This window comes from Kwoniella newhampshirensis, chromosome 6, assembly GCF_039105145.1.
Source record: "Kwoniella newhampshirensis strain CBS 13917 chromosome 6, whole genome shotgun sequence".
In the NCBI taxonomy this organism is placed as follows: Eukaryota; Fungi; Basidiomycota; class Tremellomycetes; order Tremellales; family Cryptococcaceae; genus Kwoniella; species Kwoniella newhampshirensis.
Window position 1 is genome coordinate 456,200 of NC_089960.1, and position 21,910 is coordinate 478,109.

The 21,910-nt window shown below is 50.9% G+C and overlaps 8 protein-coding genes across 8 annotated transcripts; 3 read left to right on the forward strand and 5 right to left on the reverse strand.

Moving 5' to 3' along the window:
* Positions 1-140: 140 nt before the first annotated feature.
* On the reverse strand, positions 141-2,568 carry IAR55_003352 (uncharacterized protein; the record flags this gene model as incomplete). The annotated part of the gene is made up of 5 exons (XM_066946459.1): positions 141-1,325; positions 1,425-1,792; positions 1,857-1,929; positions 2,046-2,290; positions 2,418-2,568. 5 exons carry the CDS (start codon positions 2,566-2,568, stop codon positions 141-143), a joined length of 2,022 nt encoding a protein of 673 aa, XP_066802851.1.
* A 482-nt stretch (positions 2,569-3,050) lies between these two features.
* Positions 3,051-4,528, forward strand: IAR55_003353 (uncharacterized protein; the record flags this gene model as incomplete). Its single annotated transcript, XM_066946460.1, has 6 exons — positions 3,051-3,092; positions 3,240-3,606; positions 3,870-3,994; positions 4,059-4,125; positions 4,282-4,373; positions 4,460-4,528. The coding sequence occupies 6 exons, from the start codon at positions 3,051-3,053 to the stop codon at positions 4,526-4,528; spliced, it is 762 nt and encodes a 253-aa protein (XP_066802852.1).
* A 334-nt stretch (positions 4,529-4,862) lies between these two features.
* Positions 4,863-7,269, reverse strand: IAR55_003354 (uncharacterized protein; the record flags this gene model as incomplete). Its single annotated transcript, XM_066946461.1, has 6 exons — positions 4,863-5,366; positions 5,469-5,694; positions 5,762-5,853; positions 5,917-6,191; positions 6,254-6,934; positions 7,131-7,269. The coding sequence occupies 6 exons, from the start codon at positions 7,267-7,269 to the stop codon at positions 4,863-4,865; spliced, it is 1,917 nt and encodes a 638-aa protein (XP_066802853.1).
* A 555-nt stretch (positions 7,270-7,824) lies between these two features.
* IAR55_003355 (uncharacterized protein) lies at positions 7,825-9,058 on the forward strand (the record flags this gene model as incomplete). Its single annotated transcript, XM_066946462.1, has 5 exons — positions 7,825-7,911; positions 8,055-8,235; positions 8,416-8,601; positions 8,787-8,885; positions 8,967-9,058. 5 exons carry the CDS (start codon positions 7,825-7,827, stop codon positions 9,056-9,058), a joined length of 645 nt encoding a protein of 214 aa, XP_066802854.1.
* A 472-nt stretch (positions 9,059-9,530) lies between these two features.
* Positions 9,531-10,602, reverse strand: IAR55_003356 (uncharacterized protein; the record flags this gene model as incomplete). The annotated part of the gene is made up of 6 exons (XM_066946463.1): positions 9,531-9,809; positions 9,869-10,035; positions 10,104-10,113; positions 10,198-10,222; positions 10,288-10,359; positions 10,565-10,602. The coding sequence occupies 6 exons, from the start codon at positions 10,600-10,602 to the stop codon at positions 9,531-9,533; spliced, it is 591 nt and encodes a 196-aa protein (XP_066802855.1).
* A 374-nt stretch (positions 10,603-10,976) lies between these two features.
* On the reverse strand, positions 10,977-12,378 carry IAR55_003357 (ribonuclease P protein component; the record flags this gene model as incomplete). Its single annotated transcript, XM_066946464.1, has 4 exons — positions 10,977-11,161; positions 11,257-11,569; positions 11,656-12,245; positions 12,333-12,378. The coding sequence occupies 4 exons, from the start codon at positions 12,376-12,378 to the stop codon at positions 10,977-10,979; spliced, it is 1,134 nt and encodes a 377-aa protein (XP_066802856.1).
* A 347-nt stretch (positions 12,379-12,725) lies between these two features.
* IAR55_003358 (uncharacterized protein) lies at positions 12,726-17,659 on the reverse strand (the record flags this gene model as incomplete). The annotated part of the gene is made up of 9 exons (XM_066946465.1): positions 12,726-12,809; positions 12,872-13,038; positions 13,156-13,233; positions 13,301-13,375; positions 13,477-13,761; positions 13,904-14,132; positions 14,194-15,805; positions 15,871-16,319; positions 16,388-17,659. The coding sequence occupies 9 exons, from the start codon at positions 17,657-17,659 to the stop codon at positions 12,726-12,728; spliced, it is 4,251 nt and encodes a 1,416-aa protein (XP_066802857.1).
* An 860-nt stretch (positions 17,660-18,519) lies between these two features.
* Positions 18,520-21,118, forward strand: IAR55_003359 (uncharacterized protein; the record flags this gene model as incomplete). Its single annotated transcript, XM_066946466.1, has 12 exons — positions 18,520-18,925; positions 18,989-19,013; positions 19,078-19,181; positions 19,258-19,384; positions 19,445-19,541; positions 19,624-19,725; positions 19,790-19,877; positions 19,945-20,294; positions 20,355-20,575; positions 20,634-20,793; positions 20,865-20,975; positions 21,041-21,118. The coding sequence occupies 12 exons, from the start codon at positions 18,520-18,522 to the stop codon at positions 21,116-21,118; spliced, it is 1,869 nt and encodes a 622-aa protein (XP_066802858.1).
* Positions 21,119-21,910: the final 792 nt, after the last annotated feature.

The window sequence follows — 21,910 nt, forward strand, 5'->3', positions numbered from 1 at the left end:
ATTGTTGTATTTTCCCATCGTCCTCACCCAAGGCGTCGAGCTATGCATTGTCCATCTGTACGATGCAGATTTGTCAACTGCACGACCGACACTTGCGCAACAAACAACAAGCACAACTTATACATACCGATTACAATAAACTAGAACAAAGATCTATCGTTCAATCTCCACTCTTTCAATGGCCCCCACCATGACCATCCTGACCCTTGACCTGTTCTGTCAACCGGTTGATCCGGTCTCTCTCCTTGCTCTTGCCCTTCCGCTTTCCGTTTCCCTTTCCCATTCGATGCCTTCCGTCTAGCCGCAGCAGCTGCTCCCGACGAACTTGTATCATTACTTGAATCTATATCCTCCCAATCTCCGTCCCCAGCTAATCCTGCAGCAGTTCTTCCGCTCGTTTCAGGTGCTAAAGCCATAGTGCCAGTCCTCGACGATTCTCCTACCACTTCGTCAGGCGTTGACTCTCCGACCTGACCGCTCAACAGTCTATTGTCCGACATGATTTCTCCAGCCTGCCTCAGTCTACGTGCACTCTCTTCGTGTTTTCGTATTCCGAATCTGCCCAACCCCCAACCAACATCTTCCCCGCTGACCACCCCTGCCTCTTGTCTTGCTGAAGCCCTTTGAGCTTGGGCCAAACCTATGCCCGGTCCTCCTCCACTGGAGGTGCCGATCACACTATCAGGCCGAGCGGCCTCTCCTCCCTCCGAGAACACTTTCTGTCGTTTCTCAGCCCGTTCCAAAGCTTGCGACTTCGCAGCTTCCTCATGTGCTTTTCTCAGTCTCCTTAAATATACCGCTAACCACGTAGTCGGATACGAGAAAAGTTGACCGAGTGTAGTGGGTGGATGTAGAGAAGGAGTTGCGGAGGTGGAAGACGTTTCTGAATTGGTCGATTGTCTGATTGTCCCGCCACCCGTCCTCGAGTTGGAGTTGGCGTTTGAGTCACTTGCTGAGGGACCTTGTGCCTGTGAAGCTTCAAACTCGACGTGTTGCTCGTCTTCGGTCTGTCTCCGTCGAGCCAGATCATCCATCTCAATCGCCAGTGATCCTTCCTCGGCACGATGCTCGTCGTTCGAATACGATCGAGCCGTTTGTCGTCGGGTCAAGTTCCCACTTCGAGAATTCTTCAGAATTGACGTGACACCAGAAGCAAACCCATCTGCAAGTCCTGCTGCCAGAGATCCAGCTCGGAGTCGGCCCGTCACTGATGTATTAGGACTGTTGGCGGTGGGTTTAGCGTTGGACCGTGCGGCTGCTGCTCGGGCTCGAGAGGCTACTTTGGCTTGTTTCCGTTTCTTCCGTTCAGCTCGTTCCATTATGTCCTGCACGGGCATTGAGAGGAAGGTCAGCAATGAAATTGTGGGATGCTCAAACCGCGAGTTTGATAGGCTAGCGTGAATGGAGAAGGAACTCTAATTTACCTCAACCTCTCCGATTCCCATACCACTTCCGACCCACCACCACCACCCCAACCAGACCTGCCACAAGACAGCTGCAAACAACAGATGCTGCAACCAATCAATCCCGTCCTCTGCCACGGCCACGAAGTTGAAACTCGTCGATACGGCAGCTAAGAAGAGCGACCCCACTCCAAATACGGCAGTACCACCATCGAATCGCCAGGCTCGACGACGATTGACGAAAAATCCCCAGATCACGAGGGATATCGTGAATATTAATAAGAGAGTGGAGTTGAAGACGTTGCGAATGGCATCGGATATGTCCAAGACTGTCTGATGTGGGGATAGAGCGGAAAAGACAAGGGCTGAAGATGCAATGGCGAGTGGACCTGGGTATAATTTGACATAGATTAGCACTTTCGACAGAGTGTTGGAGAAGCCGGTCTGACTCACCAAGCACAAAGATGATCAGACGGGCCTCGGTGCGTGAAGGGTACAGGAGAGTCAGAAACTGGATGTGCGTAATCTGCAGAATTCGAACTCCCGTGTGAGCAACAGTTTCATCTTCCTGTTCTGCAGAGCACCAACAAAACCTTGAAGGCGAGCTTTACTCTGCTATGGTGCATGACACACCACACTCACGTTGCTCAATCCGTTATTCAGAGCCTGTAGTAAGAACCAAGCTGCACATCTACCCGTAGTCCAGCTTTGAGGAGGGATCGAGACCGCTACGTAGTCTAGTGAATAAGGCCATTGATCCGCTGAGTCGGAGGTTTGGTCAAGGATGATGACAATTTTGATGATAACGGATATCAAAACGGTGAGTATCGATAGGAGTTGTAAGATGTAATTGAGGGGAGCTAGAGGGTAGTGATATTGCGTCGTGACTGAAACGAGATAACCGTCAGCGTGACTATACAAATTGGTGGGGGGGGCCAATCCCGCAAAGGCGATTGGAAGGAGGGCACCACGAATAAATGCCAAGTGTCAAGACCGCTGAATGGCCAGACTTACAGAGAAGATGGATCAGGAGTACACAGAGCAAGGTCACCGTGATCCCGTTCACGAGAAGTTGGATAGGTAACGCATAGGCGAAGGCAGGTTGGTATTCCAGATAAGGATCCGAGTCCATTATCTGATCCACCATGGGCATCACGGCTTCCATCGTACTCTGAGCGTGCTTTGCTGACAATACGCGAAGTCCGAGTGTCGCCAAAGCAAAGAGCTTTGGTATCTATACGTTATAGGTCGAAAGAAGGTGAAAAGGATATCCGCATCGTGCTGTTCTTGTCCCGCGAATGGAGAATGGGGGGTTGATGACAAGAGGGAGATTGATAGGATGTATGAAGATATTGAACTTGAAAAGGCGAAAACAAAGGGTCCATAACAGTGAAAAGCAGAGAGATCAGATCCCGGTCTTGAAGGGAGACAGTTCAACAGGATTCACTCTCTATCTTTCTTTTCTCTTTCACTCTCTCTCTTTCTAACACCTTGCCACCATTATCTACTTAACTCCTATCTCGCCTGGAGAGTCCTTCATCATATCGAGTCCTTGCTCTCGAAGCACTGGAGGAGTAGCACAATCAATAATACGCACCGCTTCGCTACATCTCGCCGAGAAGCACACCGTCCGAAAACCAAACCAAGATGTCTGCACAAGGATACACTCCTGAAGAACAGGCTGCCGCTGTAAGTGTCATGCTCTGACTATACATGAAGAACGAAGCTGACATATATGATGTGTGCCACCTAATTTCCAGTGGGCAGCTGTGAGTCTCTTTTCCGATTCTTCTTCGAGCCTTCGCACTGTGCTCAGGCTGATCCTGCAACTCGTAGTACTATGCTCAACAAGGTTACACCCCTGCTCAGATCTCTGCAGCTCTGGGTCAACCATCTGCCTCTACTTCCTCCTCTGCCGGCGCGATGACAGCAGGTTACGATTACGGCGCCGGATCGTCCTCGTCTTCGTACCCATCTACCACCTTAGCCGCACCGTTACCAGGCGCCTATCAGAACGTCTACGATGTGAACTTGCTCCAACAGTCGTCGATCTACACACCGGAGGGGGCGGCAGAAGTGGCCAAGACCGCGGCGGCTCATCCAAAAGCTCAGAAGGCGGGTGTCCCGGGGAAGAGAGAGACAGTCATCAGGAAAGGGAACGGAAAGACTTGGGAAGATCCGACTCTGCTGGAATGGGATCCAAGTGAGTCGGCGGTTCGGCTCGTTTAGTTGTTGGGATTCAGCTTTCCTCTCCTTACATGACTGCGCGCTGTCGCGTATATTCTCTCTCATTCATTTCAACCTCATTCCTTTGTTCGTTAAGCAGTCTATAAGTGTCTTTGTAATGATCCTGCGTTCATTTTCCCCTCGAGCGACCACCGTCCTACAGTCAAGTCAAATGGGAACTCTCTCCCCCCCCCCCTCCTCTGATAATCACCGATACTAATACTATGTGACTCTCCGTAGAATGGTTCAGACTCTTCGTCGGCGATGTCAGTAATGACGTCAACGAACGTACCATCGACGAAGCGTTCTCGAAATATTCAAGTTACTGCAAATGCAAAGTCGTCCGAGATCGTCTCAGTCTCAAGGTGAGCTCCGAGCGAGAAATCCCAAACGTCCTATGAAGGTATGCTAAATGTGGAATGGATCTAGGCAAAATACGGGTTCATAGCGTTCACTGATCCGGAAGACTTCCTTAAAGCGTGGAAAGAGATGGATGGTGAGTGTGATATTCTGTCCTTCGCCAGTGATCTTTTGACTCCACTCTATACCTCTATTCTTTCGTTCGTTTCTTCTTGGACACGATCGCTGTATCGTCTCTCCTACATTGTTCAGCGTTCAATTCCGAGCTGACGCCTTTCGGTGCGTATCCCAGGAAAATACGTCGGAAACAGACCTATCAGATTGAGTAAAGTCAAAGACGACAAATACGGTTCTATCGCCACTGTCAAAGTCAGCGGAAGAAAGGTGAGCGAGCGAGCGAGCGAGCGCGATCGATCTGGTTTCGGTTGTGAATCATGAATGAGGCTGATCTTGACAATCACGACAAATAGGCTAGGGAACTCGAGAAATTGAAGAAGAATCATGGGAAACCGCTCGACGGTCGACCTGTTCCGTGGTAACAGAAGGCTCTAGGCGTGGGACCCATTATTTGTTGGACGAAATGCGGATTGGTAGGACGATTGGAAATGCAAGGCGAGAAGTATCGTACGGAGAAGAAGAGCACAGGTTCAACGGAGATTGTAGATCCCGGTATCTCGATTAGGTTGATACCCCCTCGTTCCATAGCATGATTGGTGTTCATTTTCTCGTTAAAAGCCCAGAAAGTCAAAGAAAGTAAAGAAAAACGATTGGCAACTCTCCACGATTACTACACTTATAGAACCACTTATCGTCATCAGGTGCTAAATCACCATCTAGAACCCAGTTTCATGACTGCCCTGCCTTTATGCGTAACTACTCCGCTCCAGACGTCGTTCCTTTTCCGTAAGTTCCACCTCGTCTCGGTGTCGTTCCTGGAGCCAAAGATCCTCCTGGTCCTGCTGCGCCTCCACCTCCTGGTCTTCGAGGGGTCATGCCCGCTGTTGGTCTTCGTGGTGTCATACCCATACCAGTCATGGTAGCAGGCATCGGCGCGACCTTGGCAGCTGCAGCCACCGTGTCTTCCGTCTGGTCTTTCGATTCGGCAGAAGCGAGAGCTCGGAGGAGTGACATTGGATCAGATTTGGGTTTAAAGGAAGAGGATGCGCCACTCGCGGTCGCAGAGACAGCACGAGTGGAAACAAGGAGGGATGTCGTGTCGGGACCATCGATATCGTGAGGAGGCAGTTCGGAAGGTAATCCAAGACGTTCTCGTGCACGTAAGTCCGCAGTAAGTGAGGAAAAGATTCCGTCCAAGAAGCGAGATGCTTGCAGCGAGTATTGTAATGCAACGTGACTTGTTTGTTGAAGCAGATCGACCTGTATGGGTGCAATAGTCAGTCTCGAGCCCTTCGTCCGGTCAATAAGAGCAGCGCCTCTAGTTTGGCATCGCTTGAAGAGGAGACGAAATTCTCCACTCACCTTGTACTCGACATCGGCAAACTCTCCCATGGCTTCGAGGTCTCCTTCGCCCTCACTGATCACTCTGTCCGCCTCTCCTAAAGCCTGCTTCATCCATTCCTCCGCCTTCGTCATATCAGGCGTTGCATCCAATGTCTTCTTCTTCTCCAATCTCCTTATCGTCTCTTGCTGTTTTGTATTAGCTGCATTGATCAGCGCTGACCAATGCGAGCCTTCCTCTTTATACCTGGAATCAAATCAATTAGTCTAATTCACACAGATTTTGCGGTATGGGTGCTAAAACTACTACTCACTTCCGGATTGCCGACAGCGTATCTGATTCGACCCTTCGATTTGTAACGTTTCGGGGGTGGGGTTTCAGACCAGTTGCGGAACTATTCTGGCCCTACAGAAGTAGAGATCAGAGTGTCAGCCCTCAGAAACAGAATCATGATGATATTCTACTCACGGGGACACCGAATACGCTACTGGTATCCACCGCTCCTCTGTTCATTTTCTGGACAAACTCCTCCATGATCTCCCTGATGATCTTATCCCCTTCATCCGACCTCGTCTCCTTTTCCTTTCCTTTACTCCGGCTCGAAGACTTCGACGGTCGTAAAGCTTCATCGACTGCTCGATTCGCGCACCAGACCAGTAACATTCTCGCCTTGATCGGATCAGGGTAAGAGGTAGGGATATGTCGGTAAAAAAGTTTGTGATCTACCGACTTGTGGGGCATAGCTGCGATCGACCGACTCATGTCAGTGAAACGGCCAGTCACTCAGCTGAAAGAGTCAACTGACTGATTTCTCCCTTGCCCCAACTTGAACTCGCCCTTCCTCCCCTATGATCCAGAGAGCTCCTTCTTGCTTGCTGTCCCCTCAACTCCTGATTCTTCCTGATCACCGGTGTCTCACTCTCCATGACAGGCACAACCGACTCCTTTGACAACTCCTGCAATCTTGATACTGACTTTCGCGTCTTCCTGACGAAAGTTCCGGAAGGAGGTCCCATCGTCGCTGACGTCTTAGACGGTCCTGCTGCTGACGAGGATGATCCTGCGAACGTCCGTCTGGGCGGAGAAGTCGGTCTAGGTGCTGACGGTCTTGGTCTGGCAGAGGTGGAAAATCGCAGATTATCGACTTGAGGGGCAGGTGCTCGGGCATTTGTATTGCGCATCGAAGCAGTCTCCTCAACTCCTGCAAGGGGATCATCTGCCGTTCCGACTGCTCCTCGAACAGGTTCTATGCTTTCCCCCCTTGTTGTTTTTGGCTTCTTTGCGGTGTGTCCGGTCGTGCTTTGCAGGATCAATCCCGCTGGTGGAGAAGCGGACTGTTGACGTTCTCGAATGGCTCGAGTCGATTCACGTCGCCTAGCAGGTCTCTTTTCGGAAGGGGGAGGACCCAGCTCGAGAGGGATCTCAAAATCATCCGGAGGAGTATTTGAGGAGTTTGGCAGCGGAACAGGTTTGGGATTGAAGGCGGCTGATAGAGGTCGATACTACATCAGCGTCTTCACACACGTGAGTGGTATAAGGGGAGGCTTCCCGACGTACGTTTTTTAGGCTGTCGCGGAGAATGAGGAACAAACGACAACAATGAAATCGACCAAACATCAGCGTCTGCTTCTTCTTGCCGTACAATGCATCGGCCGTTTGTGATGCGACGCTCGACAACACACTCACTCCTTGTTTTCTCTTCTTCTTATCAGGCTCCCCATCATCCAGTTCTTTCCCTGTCACTCCGCTCTTCCTCTTCCCGTTCATCATCTTGCCTTCTGTATCTCCTCCTATTCTAGTTGATGATCTTCTGCTCGCCATTCGTCGAGAGTCATATGCGGTCTGCCTGGTCCGTGCTGAACTGTGAGGGTCTCGATGCTGCTCGTCGAGTATCTTCTCTGCGTTTTTCCGATGAGCCGGCGGATGGATGGACGTCTGTGCAACGTTTGTATGCTATGTCCATATGCTGTGTTGAGACGGTGATGGGTAGGGAGCGGTAGTGGTTTACCGTCGTGAACGAGTGAGTGAGACAGATGCGGAGGCAGATGAGAAGAGGAAAAGGGGGGAAATAGAATCACGCGTCTCGTTTTTTGCTTTGTTTTGGCTTGCACACAGTGGAGAATAAATGGGTGTAAACATATAAATCTAGGGTACATGGTGATGTGGCGTGTTTATCAATCATTTATCTCGAGGTTCATTTAATGTCACTTTATCCCAGGACCTTTGATTCATCCTTCCACGTCATCACATATACGTCCACACACCTTTCCCAGTAGTAATGACTTGCTCCGAACAGTTTGGTCTTTCCTCCTAGCGTCGCAGACGAAGCACAACGTATGACAGATCGTGTTGAACCACCATCCTCGGCCCTCCAGCATGATCAACCTCGCCCTGCTAATTTTCCTGGTGGTCCTTTTCACTCAAATCGTATCATGGGTCGGTAAATCAGTCCTTCAAGAGGTGGTGAGTGGTCTCTCGTCCTCCTGTCCCATGGCTTGGCCCCATGTCTGCAGACAACAGACCACGTCCCCTCGATCAAGCTCCCTCGTCCAGCATGCGGTACAGGACGATCGTCCAGCACGTGTTCCTACTAACCTCCTACATAGTCATTCTCCATATACTCTCGGATATTCCTCGCCAGAACAGCATCGAAACAACGTCAACTTCGTAAACAGGTTCTGGAGGAGAAAGCAGAGCTGGGACGGACCAGCTCACAAGATGAGTTTGCGAAATGGGCAAAGCTGAGAAGGAAGCTGGATAAAGCGTTGGCGGATCTGGAGAGAATCAGTGAGTTGCCGGGCTCAGGATGTGATGATTCAGTTCGACCTCGAGTACCGTCGATTTCGACTTCCCATATCCGCAAAGGTGGCTGCTACACAATCATCAACTCTTACAGTCTTCCTATAAACTACATTCTATCATTATTCCAAACACACCCAAAGAGACACGACTGACCCTCGACCGCAGACACATCCCTCACCACTTCCAAGTCCTCCTTCACGTTGAAATTCAACTCGGTTCTCTGGGTCCTCACAACCGGCGCTCAGCTGTTCCTCGTATGGTGGTATCGTAAACAACCGATCTTCTGGCTTCCGAAAGGCTGGGTGCCCCGACCCGTCGCTTGGATCTTGAGTTTCCCCAGTGCGCCAATCGGTACGTCTGACGTCACCTCTCGTCTGAAATAGCCAGATCGCAGCATCCTATATCTGCGATGGTCGATTCTTGGGCAGGGGTATCACACTTGGCATCATATCTGTTACCGTCGTTCTGACAGCCCTCGCTGAGACAGTGAGATGAGAAAAGATGAAGCTGACAGATATCATGAATCCCTCTCACAGGCTCAGTCAGTTCCGGGGCTTGGGGCGCAGTGTGTAAGCGAGTCCTACTCAGCATCGAAGAGATCGTGAAGTCGATTTTGGAACCAGTCGTCGTGTCAAGTATGTCTTCTTCCCTTCTCTTTCTCAAACCTTGAGTCATTGTCAGGATAGCGCTGACGATCTCTACGCTCTCTCTCGCAGACGGACCATTTCCTACTGCTCCTTTCCCGACACAATCTGAATCCGACGCAAAGATTGAGCCAATCACCTTAGAACATGAAAAGTTGGATTGATGCATTGTCACGATTTAATGTGACTCAACGACTGTTACACGAGCATGGTCGTCACGTTTACCTCGGAACCGTTCATTGATGGAGATCGTGTCCTGATTTGCTCCACCGGGAACACATTCCCGTCTTTCACATTTTCCTGCTTTCTACGCCTTCACCTTCTTCGTCGATGTTTTTCCTGAAGGTGATGAGTCCGCTTCTCGCTTAGATGTTGCTGTTTTCGTTGTTACCGGCTCGTCGTCTACTTGCATCTCATCTTTGTACACCCTGCAACAGATTCATTGGGCTTCAGAATATGATACTCATCAGGGGTCCAAAACAACACGAGCAAGACGAATATCATCCCGAGGCAAAACAGTTTGCATCATCCTCTAGATCTTTCTAATTCATGATCATCCCATCTATTTCTATACGTTTCTCTCTCTCTCTCTCTTTCTCCGAACCTCGTTTCACTCCCTAAATAAGGAAAAGACGCTTACTGCTTGGAGAAGTAAGCGGTCTTGTTGGAAGTGTCGATGGTGTCCTTGCCCTCCTCCCAGCCGGCTGGGCAGACCTCACCGTGCTCGTCAGTGAACTGGAAGGCCTTGATGACTCGGATGGACTCCTCGACGGATCGACCGACGGGCAAGTCGTGGACGTGCATAGCCCGGAGAGTACCCTTGGGGTCGATGAAGAAGGTACCTCGGAGAGCGATACCCTCCTCAGGGAGAAGGACACCGTAAGCCTTGGCAGCGGCGTGGTTACGGTCGGCGAGCTGGGCACGTGTTGGTTAGCATACACGTACGATATGCAGTACGACTCGACTCCACTCACCAAGGTCAACTTGAGATCGGGACCGAGACCACCCTCCTTCCTGTTGGTCTGAGACCAGGCAAGGTGGGTGAACTCGGAGTCGGTGGAGACGCCGATGACCTCGGCACCGATAGCCTCGAACTGGGGGAGAGCAGAGTTGAAGGCGAGGATCTCTGTGGGACAGACGACTGAAAGTGAGAGCAGCTTGGTCAGCCCGACGCCACTTCGATCTTTAAATGTATTAGTAAGCACTCACAGGTGAAGTCCTGAAAACAGCAATGAAACGAATTGCACGTCCGTCAGACGAGATACACGATGACAGATCATGCCACACTACACGATCTACTCACCATAGGGTAGAAGACGAGGACAGTCCTGCAAAAACAGGGTGTCAGCGGATGTTTATCATTGAATAGTCCGATACATCGGAGCTGACTCACCATTTGCCCTGGTAGTCAGCGAGCTTGATCTCCTCGAAAGAACCCTCCTTGACGGCGGTACCGGCAAAGTCGCTACGTATGACATTGAACAAGCGTTAGCTATGCTTCCTCATCATCACTGAGTCGCTCCTCCTCCATGACAACAGCACGCCCCCAAGGAGTTCCCCGAAGACAACGACGTGTTCACTCGGCTAATTCTGTCGGCCGATGTTGCCGCTCTTGTCTGGGTGGTCTGCTGTACTTGGCGATGGCAGATACGCAAGAAAGAGACACTCACGGAGCAGGCTTCTGGATCTGAGGGAGAGGGTAGGACATTATGATTGTGTTTTTTTGATTCTGTGCTGTTGTTGTCGATGAAAAGATGAATGAGAAAAGATAATCAGTAGTGGTTTATAGGGAAAAGTCGATGCGATGGAATGTCGAGGAATAATTCGGGATGAGAGAGCCGTCGGTTGGCTTGTGATCATTATTATTATTATTATTATTATTATTGTAATTGATATTCGGCCGGGACCAGGGGAAAATCGGATTACGCCGTCGGTGATTGTGTCCAGAATATCAACAGATAGGCACTTTACGGCGTTTGGTGGATTGTGGCGATTTATCCGTTTCACCGTACGGGTACTCAGGAGTGCCATACAATTATCATTGTTATGAGGCAAAGATATCACCAGCTGCTACTCCTCCAATTAGGCACTTTCATCTATGACTGCTTCACCCCTCGGTAAAAACCTCGGGCTTGGTAGTACCCACCCGCCTTGACGTCTCGGTCGGGTCTGTCTCAAATACCTCAATCCCTCTTTGATATCGTTCGCGATCGTCTCGTACTTGGCATCGTGTATCTCAGCTGTCAGAGAAGCGACGTAGGCGTAATCTGCGAGCGATGCACGTGATGATCGGACAGTCAGTGATGAACATGGTCAAGACTGGTACCAGTACCCGAGCATTGTTATGATAGACCGCACTCACGAGGCACGACCAGACCCTTCTCTTCCTGTACAACCACTTGCTCTATCGCCGCTCTGAACCTCCTCCTCGCCCTGTTCCGTTCTACAGCAAGCTTCGATACCTGACTCTTGCTACCTATCACGGCGAGGTACACGCAATCATTCTTTTCCCTATAAGCGTTAGCGAAATCGAGCGGAAAGGGGGGCGGTCGACGTGGTGGTAGAAGATGAGAGGGGAATGCTCGGAGGGTGAATAAGGGTGATCGATAGAGAGGAAGTTTGGTGAGGAATATCTTGGATAAGGAGGACTCCAGGTCTATCCCGATGAACATCGTCTATGATCAATGAGATTTGATCAGCCCTTGGACTGATCGACCTCGCATCGAACGCGCCTCGATATGGGTCAGGAGTTACGACATACCTTTTTCTGTTGATCCACTACTGCGGACGACTCAACCTCATCACCTTTCGCTTCAATGCCGTGCAGGATACCGACCTCCATCGTGCTTAGCGAGCTACTCCTGACCATATCTCGTTGTTGAGCGGGATCCGATGCATGACCCGTCAGAACAACCAGGTCACTCCCACCAGACTTCGACCACGCTATTCCGCTGCTTCTGGATCTTGATCTGGATCCTTGCCCGGCAGTGCTCTCTCCGTTGAACGACGCAGTCCCCAATGATGCGTTTGCAGCACCACTCTCATCCTGGATGGCTATCTTCGGCCTCCTGCCATACCCATCCAAGATCGACATCCTTCCAGATCTCACAAACGGTTTCCCACTCCCTTTCACGCCTGCTTCACTCTGCGTTCGACCTTGTGATCGTGACACAGCCTTTCGTATCGGTCTCCGTTCGTCTTTGACGTCACCACCGGTGTTCTTATGGACATGCGATCTCGCGGTCGAGCATATCATACGTAATTGAGAAGAAGAAGACGACTGGCCTGATTTAGGTAAGGGGTGGGACAAGAGGTGACATGTTGAGCAGATTGGTCGTTGGGCAGTGGAATCTGGTATCGCAGAAGGTCAGTCTCAGAGAAAGGCAAGCATATGTCTCCACCCAAAGGACAGGTCATAGGTGTAGTCCTGTGACTCACTTGCGATAGCATTCCTGCACCCAGAAAGTAATCTTGCTGCTAACATCGCGCTGGTGAGGTGTTGATGAAGCAGAATCGACGGGGATAGTAGACAAAAAGATCACCAGGCTTTGGAGATGGAGATGAAAAGTGGAGGTTATCCGTTTCAGTCTCGGTTTTGCCTCCAGAACTGCTAATCACACCGCGAGGTCGATACCATATGCAATGCATGCATTGTCCTTCTCATCATATCATATACAAGCTCGATTGTTCATGATTGTAACGATAGAGCCATCGGATCATTGTCCGATTTATTGTCCATGCTACCCATTAATGCAAGATTGTCCCTGATCCCCAGACGTCCCAACGCGCTTAGATCTGCTCTTACTTCGTATTTCGGACCAAGATATACCCCTATCGACCTGGACCAGGAGGTGCGGGCAGACCTCTACCCATCGGTTGTGGTGATATGGGCAGTATTGCTCCTCTTCCTTTCCCCTGTAGACCGCGACAGCGTCAGCGCCATCAACAGCCATCATTCCGATCTCGAACAGACTTACCTTTCCGCCTCCAACACCGCCAGCTACAGGACCATGTTTCGCCATCAACGCGAACAAGTCGCTGATCTGCTGTTCGAGGACCTTCTTTTCCTCTCTCATCTGACCAAGTTCGACCATCGATCGGTTCACCTCTGTCGTGAGAAGTTTTTTGAACTCTTCGACATGGACTGTGAAAGCGCAAGACCCATTAGCTTCAAAGTGTATCTGGTGCAATCAAACATACGATAATGTGCGGCGGCAACCCGAAGGTGATCGAGATGAAAGAAAAAAGGAGCACCACTCACGCGACACGTTCACTGATGTAGCCTGCTGCATAGCCTCTATAAACCTCATTTTCTCTCCACGAATCTCGGCGGTAAGATCTGAAATTGCATTTGTCAGCTATGGTCGAAACTGTTCTGTGCGAAGGTGTGATTCTGAACAACTCACCCGTAGCCACAGCTCTGAGAAGCATTTCGTTGTCCTGTCTCTGTCTCTCCAGCAGAGATAAGACTTGTTCGACCACTACTTTCCGAAGATCCAGTCCGTCAGCATCCGAGTTCTTTCCTTCTCCACAGCCTGCTTGCGAGTCGAACACAGATAGATCGGAATTAGAAAACACCCACTACCTTGCTGATTCGCTTGTCTCTCCTTATCCTCGCCCATCATCCTCAACAACGCATCCAACCGTTGTCCCACCATACCCTCACTGTCATTCCTCCTCTTCTGCTCCGACATCATACTATGTACATCGGCGACCAGGTCTGGCAGTCCAGCTTGCGGTGTACCATCTCCATTAACGGCCGATTCTCCTGGACCGACCAGAGTGGTGAGTCGCTTGGACATGGAAGAGAGCTCGGTAGAACTGTTCAGAACGAATTTCTCAAGCCAAGTATTCAGCTCGTTGAGGTCTGCGGGTGGACAATATGTCAGCTTGGTTTGGTTCAGAGCAAGGCCGATCCGAAATGAGAGCGAAGCGGAAATATTATTGCAAAACCGGTTCCGTGTACTAGACGTCAAACACAGGCCTTCAAGGCAAAAGGGCACACTCACACCTGGCGATATCTGTCGTCTGCTGAGTCTGTATACTCCTCGCCTCTTTCAGTTCTGTAACAAGAGCTAAAACCTCCCCAACCTGCTTTGTCGTCTCCTCATTCAGTACACCAGAAGATGGACCGGTAGGAGACCCCTTCGTCGAAAGTGTCGGATCTGGCGAGTTGGGGACGCTATGTAAAACCTGAAGTCCTCCTAATCTCGGCGAAGGCTTTGACGACCCGCCGGTCTGATGTGAGATGTATTCAGTAACATCGATCAGTGTTAGGGAAAGATCAGAGAAAACTTACCAGATCAGCCATGATTTGCGCTACTTCTTCTCCTGCGTTCTTCACTTCGTCCGAAGGACTGACTGTCAAGGTGCCTGCTCTTTCAAGAGCTTCCTTCGTGGGATCGTGAGGTGTCGCATTCTCCAGTTTGACACCTTCAAGATCTGCTCCAGCGCCAGCGCCCTGAGCGGGTGGCGGTATAGCCTGTTTCGACAATAACTGCTGGCATAGAGTCGCGATATTGTCCAACTTGCCGTGCATCTCACTGATGTCTGAGGACTGTGATGATGACATCTGTCTGCTCGTCGTAAGCTGTGACAACTGCAAAGCGTTCTCGATTCCCTTGACGTCCAACTGAAGTGTATTGAGCTTGTCGTCCAACACCTTTGGAGCCATCGGATTCTTCGCACTTTCCACCAAACCCCCCAAGCTCGAGATGATCCGATGCAAGTCCACGGAAACGCCATCGATCTGTCCTGCTAATGTGACATGTTCGTTTGAGTGACTGTCAAGTTTCGCAACGATGACGGTTGGATCAGTCCCGGAGACTGTTGTCAGAGAAGAATGACCAGTTCGAGGCGTTTGCATCTCCGTACTGGGACCAGTCTCACAGGACGATGTGGGTGCTGAAGGGATGGTCGACAAAGGTCGACTTCCGTCTGGTCTTGTGGACAGAGGAGATTCGAGCATGTGCACACCTCCAACAGAAGGTTTGGGGAAAGTGACGTGACTGATATGGGTTGCCGGTCTTGCTGACTTGTCTTCGTCTCCAAATCCGCTCATCCCGTCGGTGGAACGTTCTTCCAAAATCGGCATCGTGACATTCTTCCTGGCACCCACCATCCCGAAACGTCTTGGTCTCTCCTCGCTTAGTCCATCTGCCACAGCACTGGGAGCTCGGCGAACTTGACTAGCTGAACGAGACGGGTTGAGATCATCTGGATCGAAACTCAACGCTGTTTCTGACTTCGAGAACCCGTTGACCCTATCGATCTCACTGTAAGGAACGTTGACACTAATGCGACTTGTTGATGCATCCGATCTCTTGCTATTCGTACGAGAGAATATCGATAGGTCTCGCTCGGTATTCGTGGCAGTTGGTTGCCAGGCTTTGATCCGTTCTGATATGGGTAACTCGCCTTCTTGAGCAGACCTCGCAATCACTGGTGCAGGAGAAGGTAGCCGATATTGTAGCTCTGCAGTACTCCGCTCAGAGGGGGTGGGGATCGTCTTCATGTTCACATCGCCGTCATCATCGATATCGGGACCGGTCTCGAACATCCTCTGTACGCTGTTCCGGAGGTCGTCGGGACTATCCCTTTTGGCCAATGCTGGTACAGGGGTTTCGACATCGCTAAAGGCCGCACCAAGAGCACTAGCTGCAACCCACGTATCCCCGACTTTCTGCACGGGAGGAGCAGAACTAGATCCAGATGACTTCGCTTCCAAAAGAGCCAGCCTCGCCCTGAAGTCTGACGTTTCTCCGCGAGGCTGTGTTGGAGGCGAAGGATACGACTGGGCCAGTGAGGGTACAGTTGTCGTTGGTTGCCGAGTCACATGCACAGCTGAGACCACTGGGGAAGGAGGCGGGAGAGCACTTGGCTGGGTCGATTTACAGGCAAGAAGGACATCCCTGTGACACAGCAAGGGGTGTCAGCTCCCTTAACCGAAGCGGGGCAAAGGCTGTTCCAAACTCACCAGATAGCACTGACCCATCCCAATCTCCCTGCCACTCCTTCCACTCCTATGTATCGTTTACTTCCATCGCTCCAAGCCATCTCCAAGACTTCCGTTCCAACACCTTCCGGCACCGGTGGTATCCCTCTCCCTCTGACCTCATCTCTGCGCAGACTTCTCACTTCTACGCAATCTTTCATTGCGATCTCTACGTCAGGTAGAGATCCCGGCGCCGGCTGAGGAACTTGAGAGAAAGGAACGGCAGGTGCAGAAGCTTGAGTGGGATTTGCCCCAGACAAGACTCGACGAGGTGTCGAGTTTCCTGATTGGGGACCTTGGAAGATCGGACAGTAGGTCACATGGAGTGTAGAAGGAGTGAGTGTGGCCCATGACGATAGCCATGATCCCCATTGAGCATATGAGGAGCAAGGAGTCGGGATAAGATACATGACTGGCGAAGTTCGGATAATCTGTTCATGCAGTGAATAGTGTCAGATGAATGCGATTTGTGAACAGTCGACAGCGGAAAGTAGCTCACGTTAGGATCCATCGTCCCCTTTCCGTTCATCTCTTCCTCTCCCATCCTATCGCTGAACACGATTCCGCCTGGGAGACCATTCGTGCCTAACCTTTCCTCACTCCCCGACTCGTTTCCGATGCCATACGATTCGGATCTTCTCATCCCGTATCCAGATCCTTTATCTTTCCCTTTCCCTTTAGCCTTTCTTCCAATGGCTTGCATTCCTCCCCCAAAGAGGTTCATCATCTCCTTGAGCGGTGATCTCCCTCCCATTTTCTTCCGCTTCTCACCTCCTGACGGACTAGGCGAGAGCGAGTATGACGAAGGCGACGGAGTAAACGTCGATGATGACCTTTTCCGATTCGGCAGTGTCGGTGTCTGGAGATGCTGGAGTGGTGAAGGAGCGTAGGTGGTCCTTGCTGAGGGGGAATAGTGACTTGGGCCAGAAGGGGCAGAGTAAGCATAATTGGAAGGGGAAGAAGCCGGAATAGGAGTGGCTCTTGGGATCGGCAAAGGTTTCTTTTCCAGGTATTCTCGACTCATGACTCTTGTCACACTGTGGCGCGATCCGAGTCCTATACCGGATCCTGAACCAGGTGGAAATCTGGGTCGTCGTTCCGTGACGACTGATGCTGGGGTACCTGGTAGACTCTCCCACTGCTGAATCATCCTCTTTGCAGATCCTGTCCCACGTTTCAGCTCGGGTGAAGACGCTCGAGCTGGACCTAGCCGCACATCAGCGTCTCGTTGAGTGGTCCGATTCACTGGTGCGGTCGCAGGTACGGGGACTCGACGGAGATTGGTAGGTGTCGTGATGTCCGAAGACACTTTTCGACTGATTCGTAACGGTGAGGTGGACCGAGTTCGATCCATGGGTATAGGTAAAGCCGGTAGCCTTCCTCTTGTCGACGGTGACGACGATGATTGTCGACCATGCTCGAAGACCCTCGCTCGATCTTTCACACTCTGACCTCTTCCCAGGTCCAAACTCCTCCGCCTTGGTCCTTCTTCTGCATATCTCGAGTCCAAGACCGTCGCGCTTCCTTCTTCACTCCCTTCTGAGATGGCCATCATCTGAGTTTGACTTTCACCTCGGACTTGCGCAGCTCGCGGCTTCCCTCCTCCCTTGCCCGCACTCCGAAGGGGACTTGCCAGATCAGGAGTGGTCAATGCCGTCTCGGTGAGAGAGTGATGCGATGTCGATGTAGTGTTGTACGATGTTGTCGAGAGGATAGTCGTTGTTGTTGGATGGGAAGTGTAGGTCGGTCTTGCTGTTCGTGACGATGACATTAGATGATGGACAGATCTCACCGGTACCCGTTTTCAGAATGTTTGACCGTTCCTCCGCAACAACTGTTTCTCGTTGTGCTGTGGACTCCTGACCTTCGCAGCTGGTATACACCCTACTTCTCCACAGTCAGTCGTTCTCGTTTGTTGTCGAAGTAAATGCTGTGTCGATAATCGGTGAGTGACGTATACAATGAGCAGTGACCAGAGAACAGATCCAATGTTGTTGCCCTTGTCCATCTACTATCACAGTTGACATCTCATGTCTCTACTTGACCACGCGAGCGAAGGTGTAAGAACCCATCCTCGGAGAAAGGTCAGATGACGTGTCTCAATGGATGGGATGATTCGCACGGGGGATTGTCCAGCCACTCGAAAGGGATGCGATACCGATGTTATTTGCGATCCGGTCTGGAACTTGGTGATGCAAGTGTCAGACAAGTGGTAGATCTGTATGCATACTGTCTCCCATCGACATCTGCCGATCACCAAGATCTCAAGTGAACCTCGGTTCTCATGTTTCAAAGAGGACACAAGAAGAGAAAATCATTCACGCTCATGCAACACATTCCTGATGCGGCAGTGGACTAACTGTTGATCCGATTTTCCAGGAACACATCTACAGTGAAAGCGGACAACACCGACAGTTCGCATGTCACCGATGTTCCCTCCAGGAGCGAGATGAAAGTGTCACCATGCGGTCACATATACGTGTCTGATCGGGGCTTCGGTGAGCAGTTGGAAGCCAGGCAGGGGTCACAAACGCATCGTCACTGCTCAAGTTGACTTGCCAGTCTCTCTTCTTGTCAAACGAGCATCACTGTCTGTCCTGCTCATCCCACGAGGCCGCCTCTCCATTCAAGATGGCACTCACCAACGAGAAACCCGTCCTTCCCTCGGTGATCAACACCTCTTCTGAGCACGATCAAACCCACATTCACAAGCAATCATGGGCGTCCAAGAACCGTCGTTCGCTCTGGGCTTCGCTTGCCCTCTTCCTCCTCCTTCGTTATCTTGTCCTCCCAAACGTCCTTCCCAACTCAACAGAGTCTGAAAACCACGCTCTGTCTGCCCATCATGGATCTTCCTGTGCTCAGGCAGATGCTATCTACCCTCAGAGCTTTGACGCTTCGAGCGTCGTCGAGGGAGAGAAGGATCAGATCATTGATTGGCTCAGTGGGGCTGTCAAGGTTCCCACTGAGATCTTCGATGTGATGGGCGAGATTGGTGAAGATAAGAGGTGGGATGTGTTCTATGAGTTCTCTGAGTGTAAGTCTTTCTGCTGTGGGGACGCACGATACAACGCAGACACTGACCAAACGGTATCGATAGACCTTGAAAAGGCGTATCCTTTGATGTGAGTCGCCGGCCGGGCCCTAGCATCTGCACACAAGTTCTGATGCCGTTCAATTTATGACCAGCCATGAACACCTTACTCGAACCCGCGTCATGACCCACGCCCTTGTCTTTGAGTGGCAGGGTTCTGATCCATCACTCAAACCTCTTCTCCTGACCGGACATCAGGGTGAGCATCCTTCCCACCGATCCTGATTCGTTTTGTCCACCACTGACTGCAAACCTTGTTTGTGGACTTCTCCTAGACGTCGTTCCAGTCCTACCCGCGACTCGAGACCAGTGGTCGCATGCTCCTTATGGTGGAGAATACGACGGCAAGTACATCTGGGGTCGAGGCTCTATGGACGACAAGTCTGGTGTGATCGGCTTCCTGTAAGTCATTTGCTTCAGTGTAAGCTACCCGGGTCATGGGTGCTGACACCTCGTTGTAAGATCTGCCATCGAACTCCTTCTCAAGTCAGGTGAATTCGAGCCAACTCGCACTGTCATCTTGGCTCTTGGTATCGACGAAGAAACCGGTGGAAAGGTGGTTCGTCTCTCTCGTCCAGCTCCGACATCCTTCTGTCTGGTCCATCACCTCGAACTGACGAGATGGGATCTTATATCTGCAGGGCGCTCTTAACCTCGGTATCTGGATCGAGGAGAAATACGGCAAGGACTCTATCGCAATGCTCGTCGATGAGGGTAATGCTGTGGCAGAGGTCTGGGGACAAGTAAGTGGTATAAACAGTACTATACCGCACTTGCCGCTGATTAGCGTTTGTCGTCTTTCGTTAGCTGTTCGCTACCCCTGCTGTCGGGGAGAAAGGATACATGGACCTCGAACTCCGCGTCGAGACCCTCGGTGGACACAGTTCCGTCCCCCGTAAGTGGACTACAGTGATAGGAGAGATCAGCTTCCACTGACACAGACTCCTGACTCTATCACTCAGCCCCTCACACTGGTATTGGATACATTTCGCTCCTCGTCGCTGCCCTTGAACAACACCCTCACGAGCCCTACCTCAACCCAGAGTCCCCTCTCGTCAACTTCATGTCATGCGGGGCCGACAACGGTCCTACCTTCCCTAAAGATCTCGTCAAGGCAGTCCGCAAAGTTGAGAGATCTTTGCAAGCCAAATCTCACAAAGTCGACAAGAAGGCCCTCAAAGAGCTCGAGGATTGGTGGGTCACCGGAGGTGAAGAGGATGGAACTTTCCCCATCAAGGGATTGGGCAAAGCTATGGTCTCCACTACCCAAGCTGTGGACATCATTAACGGTGGCTTGAAAGTCAATGCGTTGGTGAGTCGGCTTTGCTGCCTCTCATTGTTCGATAGAGGAGTAACATTTAGTATGTCGCAGCCCGAAGACGTGGTGGCAGTCGTCAATCACCGAATCAGCATCGCCTCATCCGTCGCGGAGCTTCAACACCATCTAGTAAATGTGATCGCCCCCGTTGCCTCCAAGCTCAACCTAGCTGTCGAAGCTTTCGGCAAGGAAGTGAACTACGCCGACTGCCATTCCGAATTCCAAGCCGGCCCTAAGGCTGGAAAGGTCATTCTTTCTGTGGCGTACAACTCTTCGTAAGTATTGTTTGGTATGTTCTCTCCATGGGTGAGATGATGACTTGAGTACCCTCAGGCTTGACCCCGCTCCTGTTTCACCTTTCACTGCTTCGGACCCTGCGTGGAAACTCCTTTCCGGTACCGTCAAGAGCGTATACGCAACCCGACCTGGATTCAACGCTACTGAGGAAGAGGCGAAGAAAGAGATCTTTATGGCTCCATCCATCTCTACCGGCGTAAGTCTCTTTGTACGCCACGCTCCGGTGCTTTGTATCTTGATAGTGATTAATGAGTGTGCGTTTACTAGAACACCGATACTAAGCGATACTGGAACTTGACCAAGAATATCTATCGATTCGCCTACCTGATTGCGGACAAAGGAGACATTGAAGGTGCCCACACTATCAATGAGCACGTCGTGAGTAGTGGATTGGCTCAACAGGCTAGGGAGTTCTGTTTGCGCTGACAAGTCACTCATCATAGTCTGCTGATGGCATTGTGGAGCTGGTGAGGTGGTTCGCCAACCTAATTGTGAACGTTGATGAAAGTAGAGAGCTTTGATCGGAGTCAAGGGTTGCGGGCAAACGCGAGGATGCAACAGCTTAAACCAAAATTCACAAGAATGGTCAGCTAAATGGGGCGGTATTACCGTAGCTAGTTTGGTATACACCGCGATATGCAGTGAGAATGCAATGACAGAAGCGGATGAAATGCAGGTGTACCTTCGTGTCACGGACGTCCCTACAGGCTGATCGACTGCCCTCTTATCTGTTCAAAGACAGAAAGACGGAAATAGAGCTGACTCTTTCAGTCATTCAAAGCTCTTCTGTCTCCATTATGCTGTCAATCTACCAATCACCGCAAATAAACATCCTTCCATCTCGTCCCATCTCCATCCGCTTCCATCCGCTTCAAACAAAGAGGACGCAATCCTCCAAGGTTCAAGTTTCCTCATACCGGCCAGAGCCACCAAGATCGGATCGTCCGGTCCAGGTTTTCAACCAGACCCTGGACCGGAGAAAGACGCTTGACGGAGATTAGGAGCGTTAAGTTACCTATGATAACTTAGTCGCTAGAGTGGATGAGACTGAGGAGATAATCGGATTGACGGTCAATTCTTCCACACATGGAAGGGTTGCAAGAGTACCATTCTCCTTCGGGTGTTTGTTGTCTTTAGTGTCGGTGAGTAGATGACTGTCAACATGCAGTGAGACAAGATTCGGCGTCAGACTAGCTTGATCAAAGCTTTGACGGTCTCGTACCAATCGGATCGAAAGTCGATGCGAATGACCCTCAACGTTGCGAGAGGTTGCGAGATCTTCTTCAAAACCTCAAGAATCGGAGTGAAGTAAA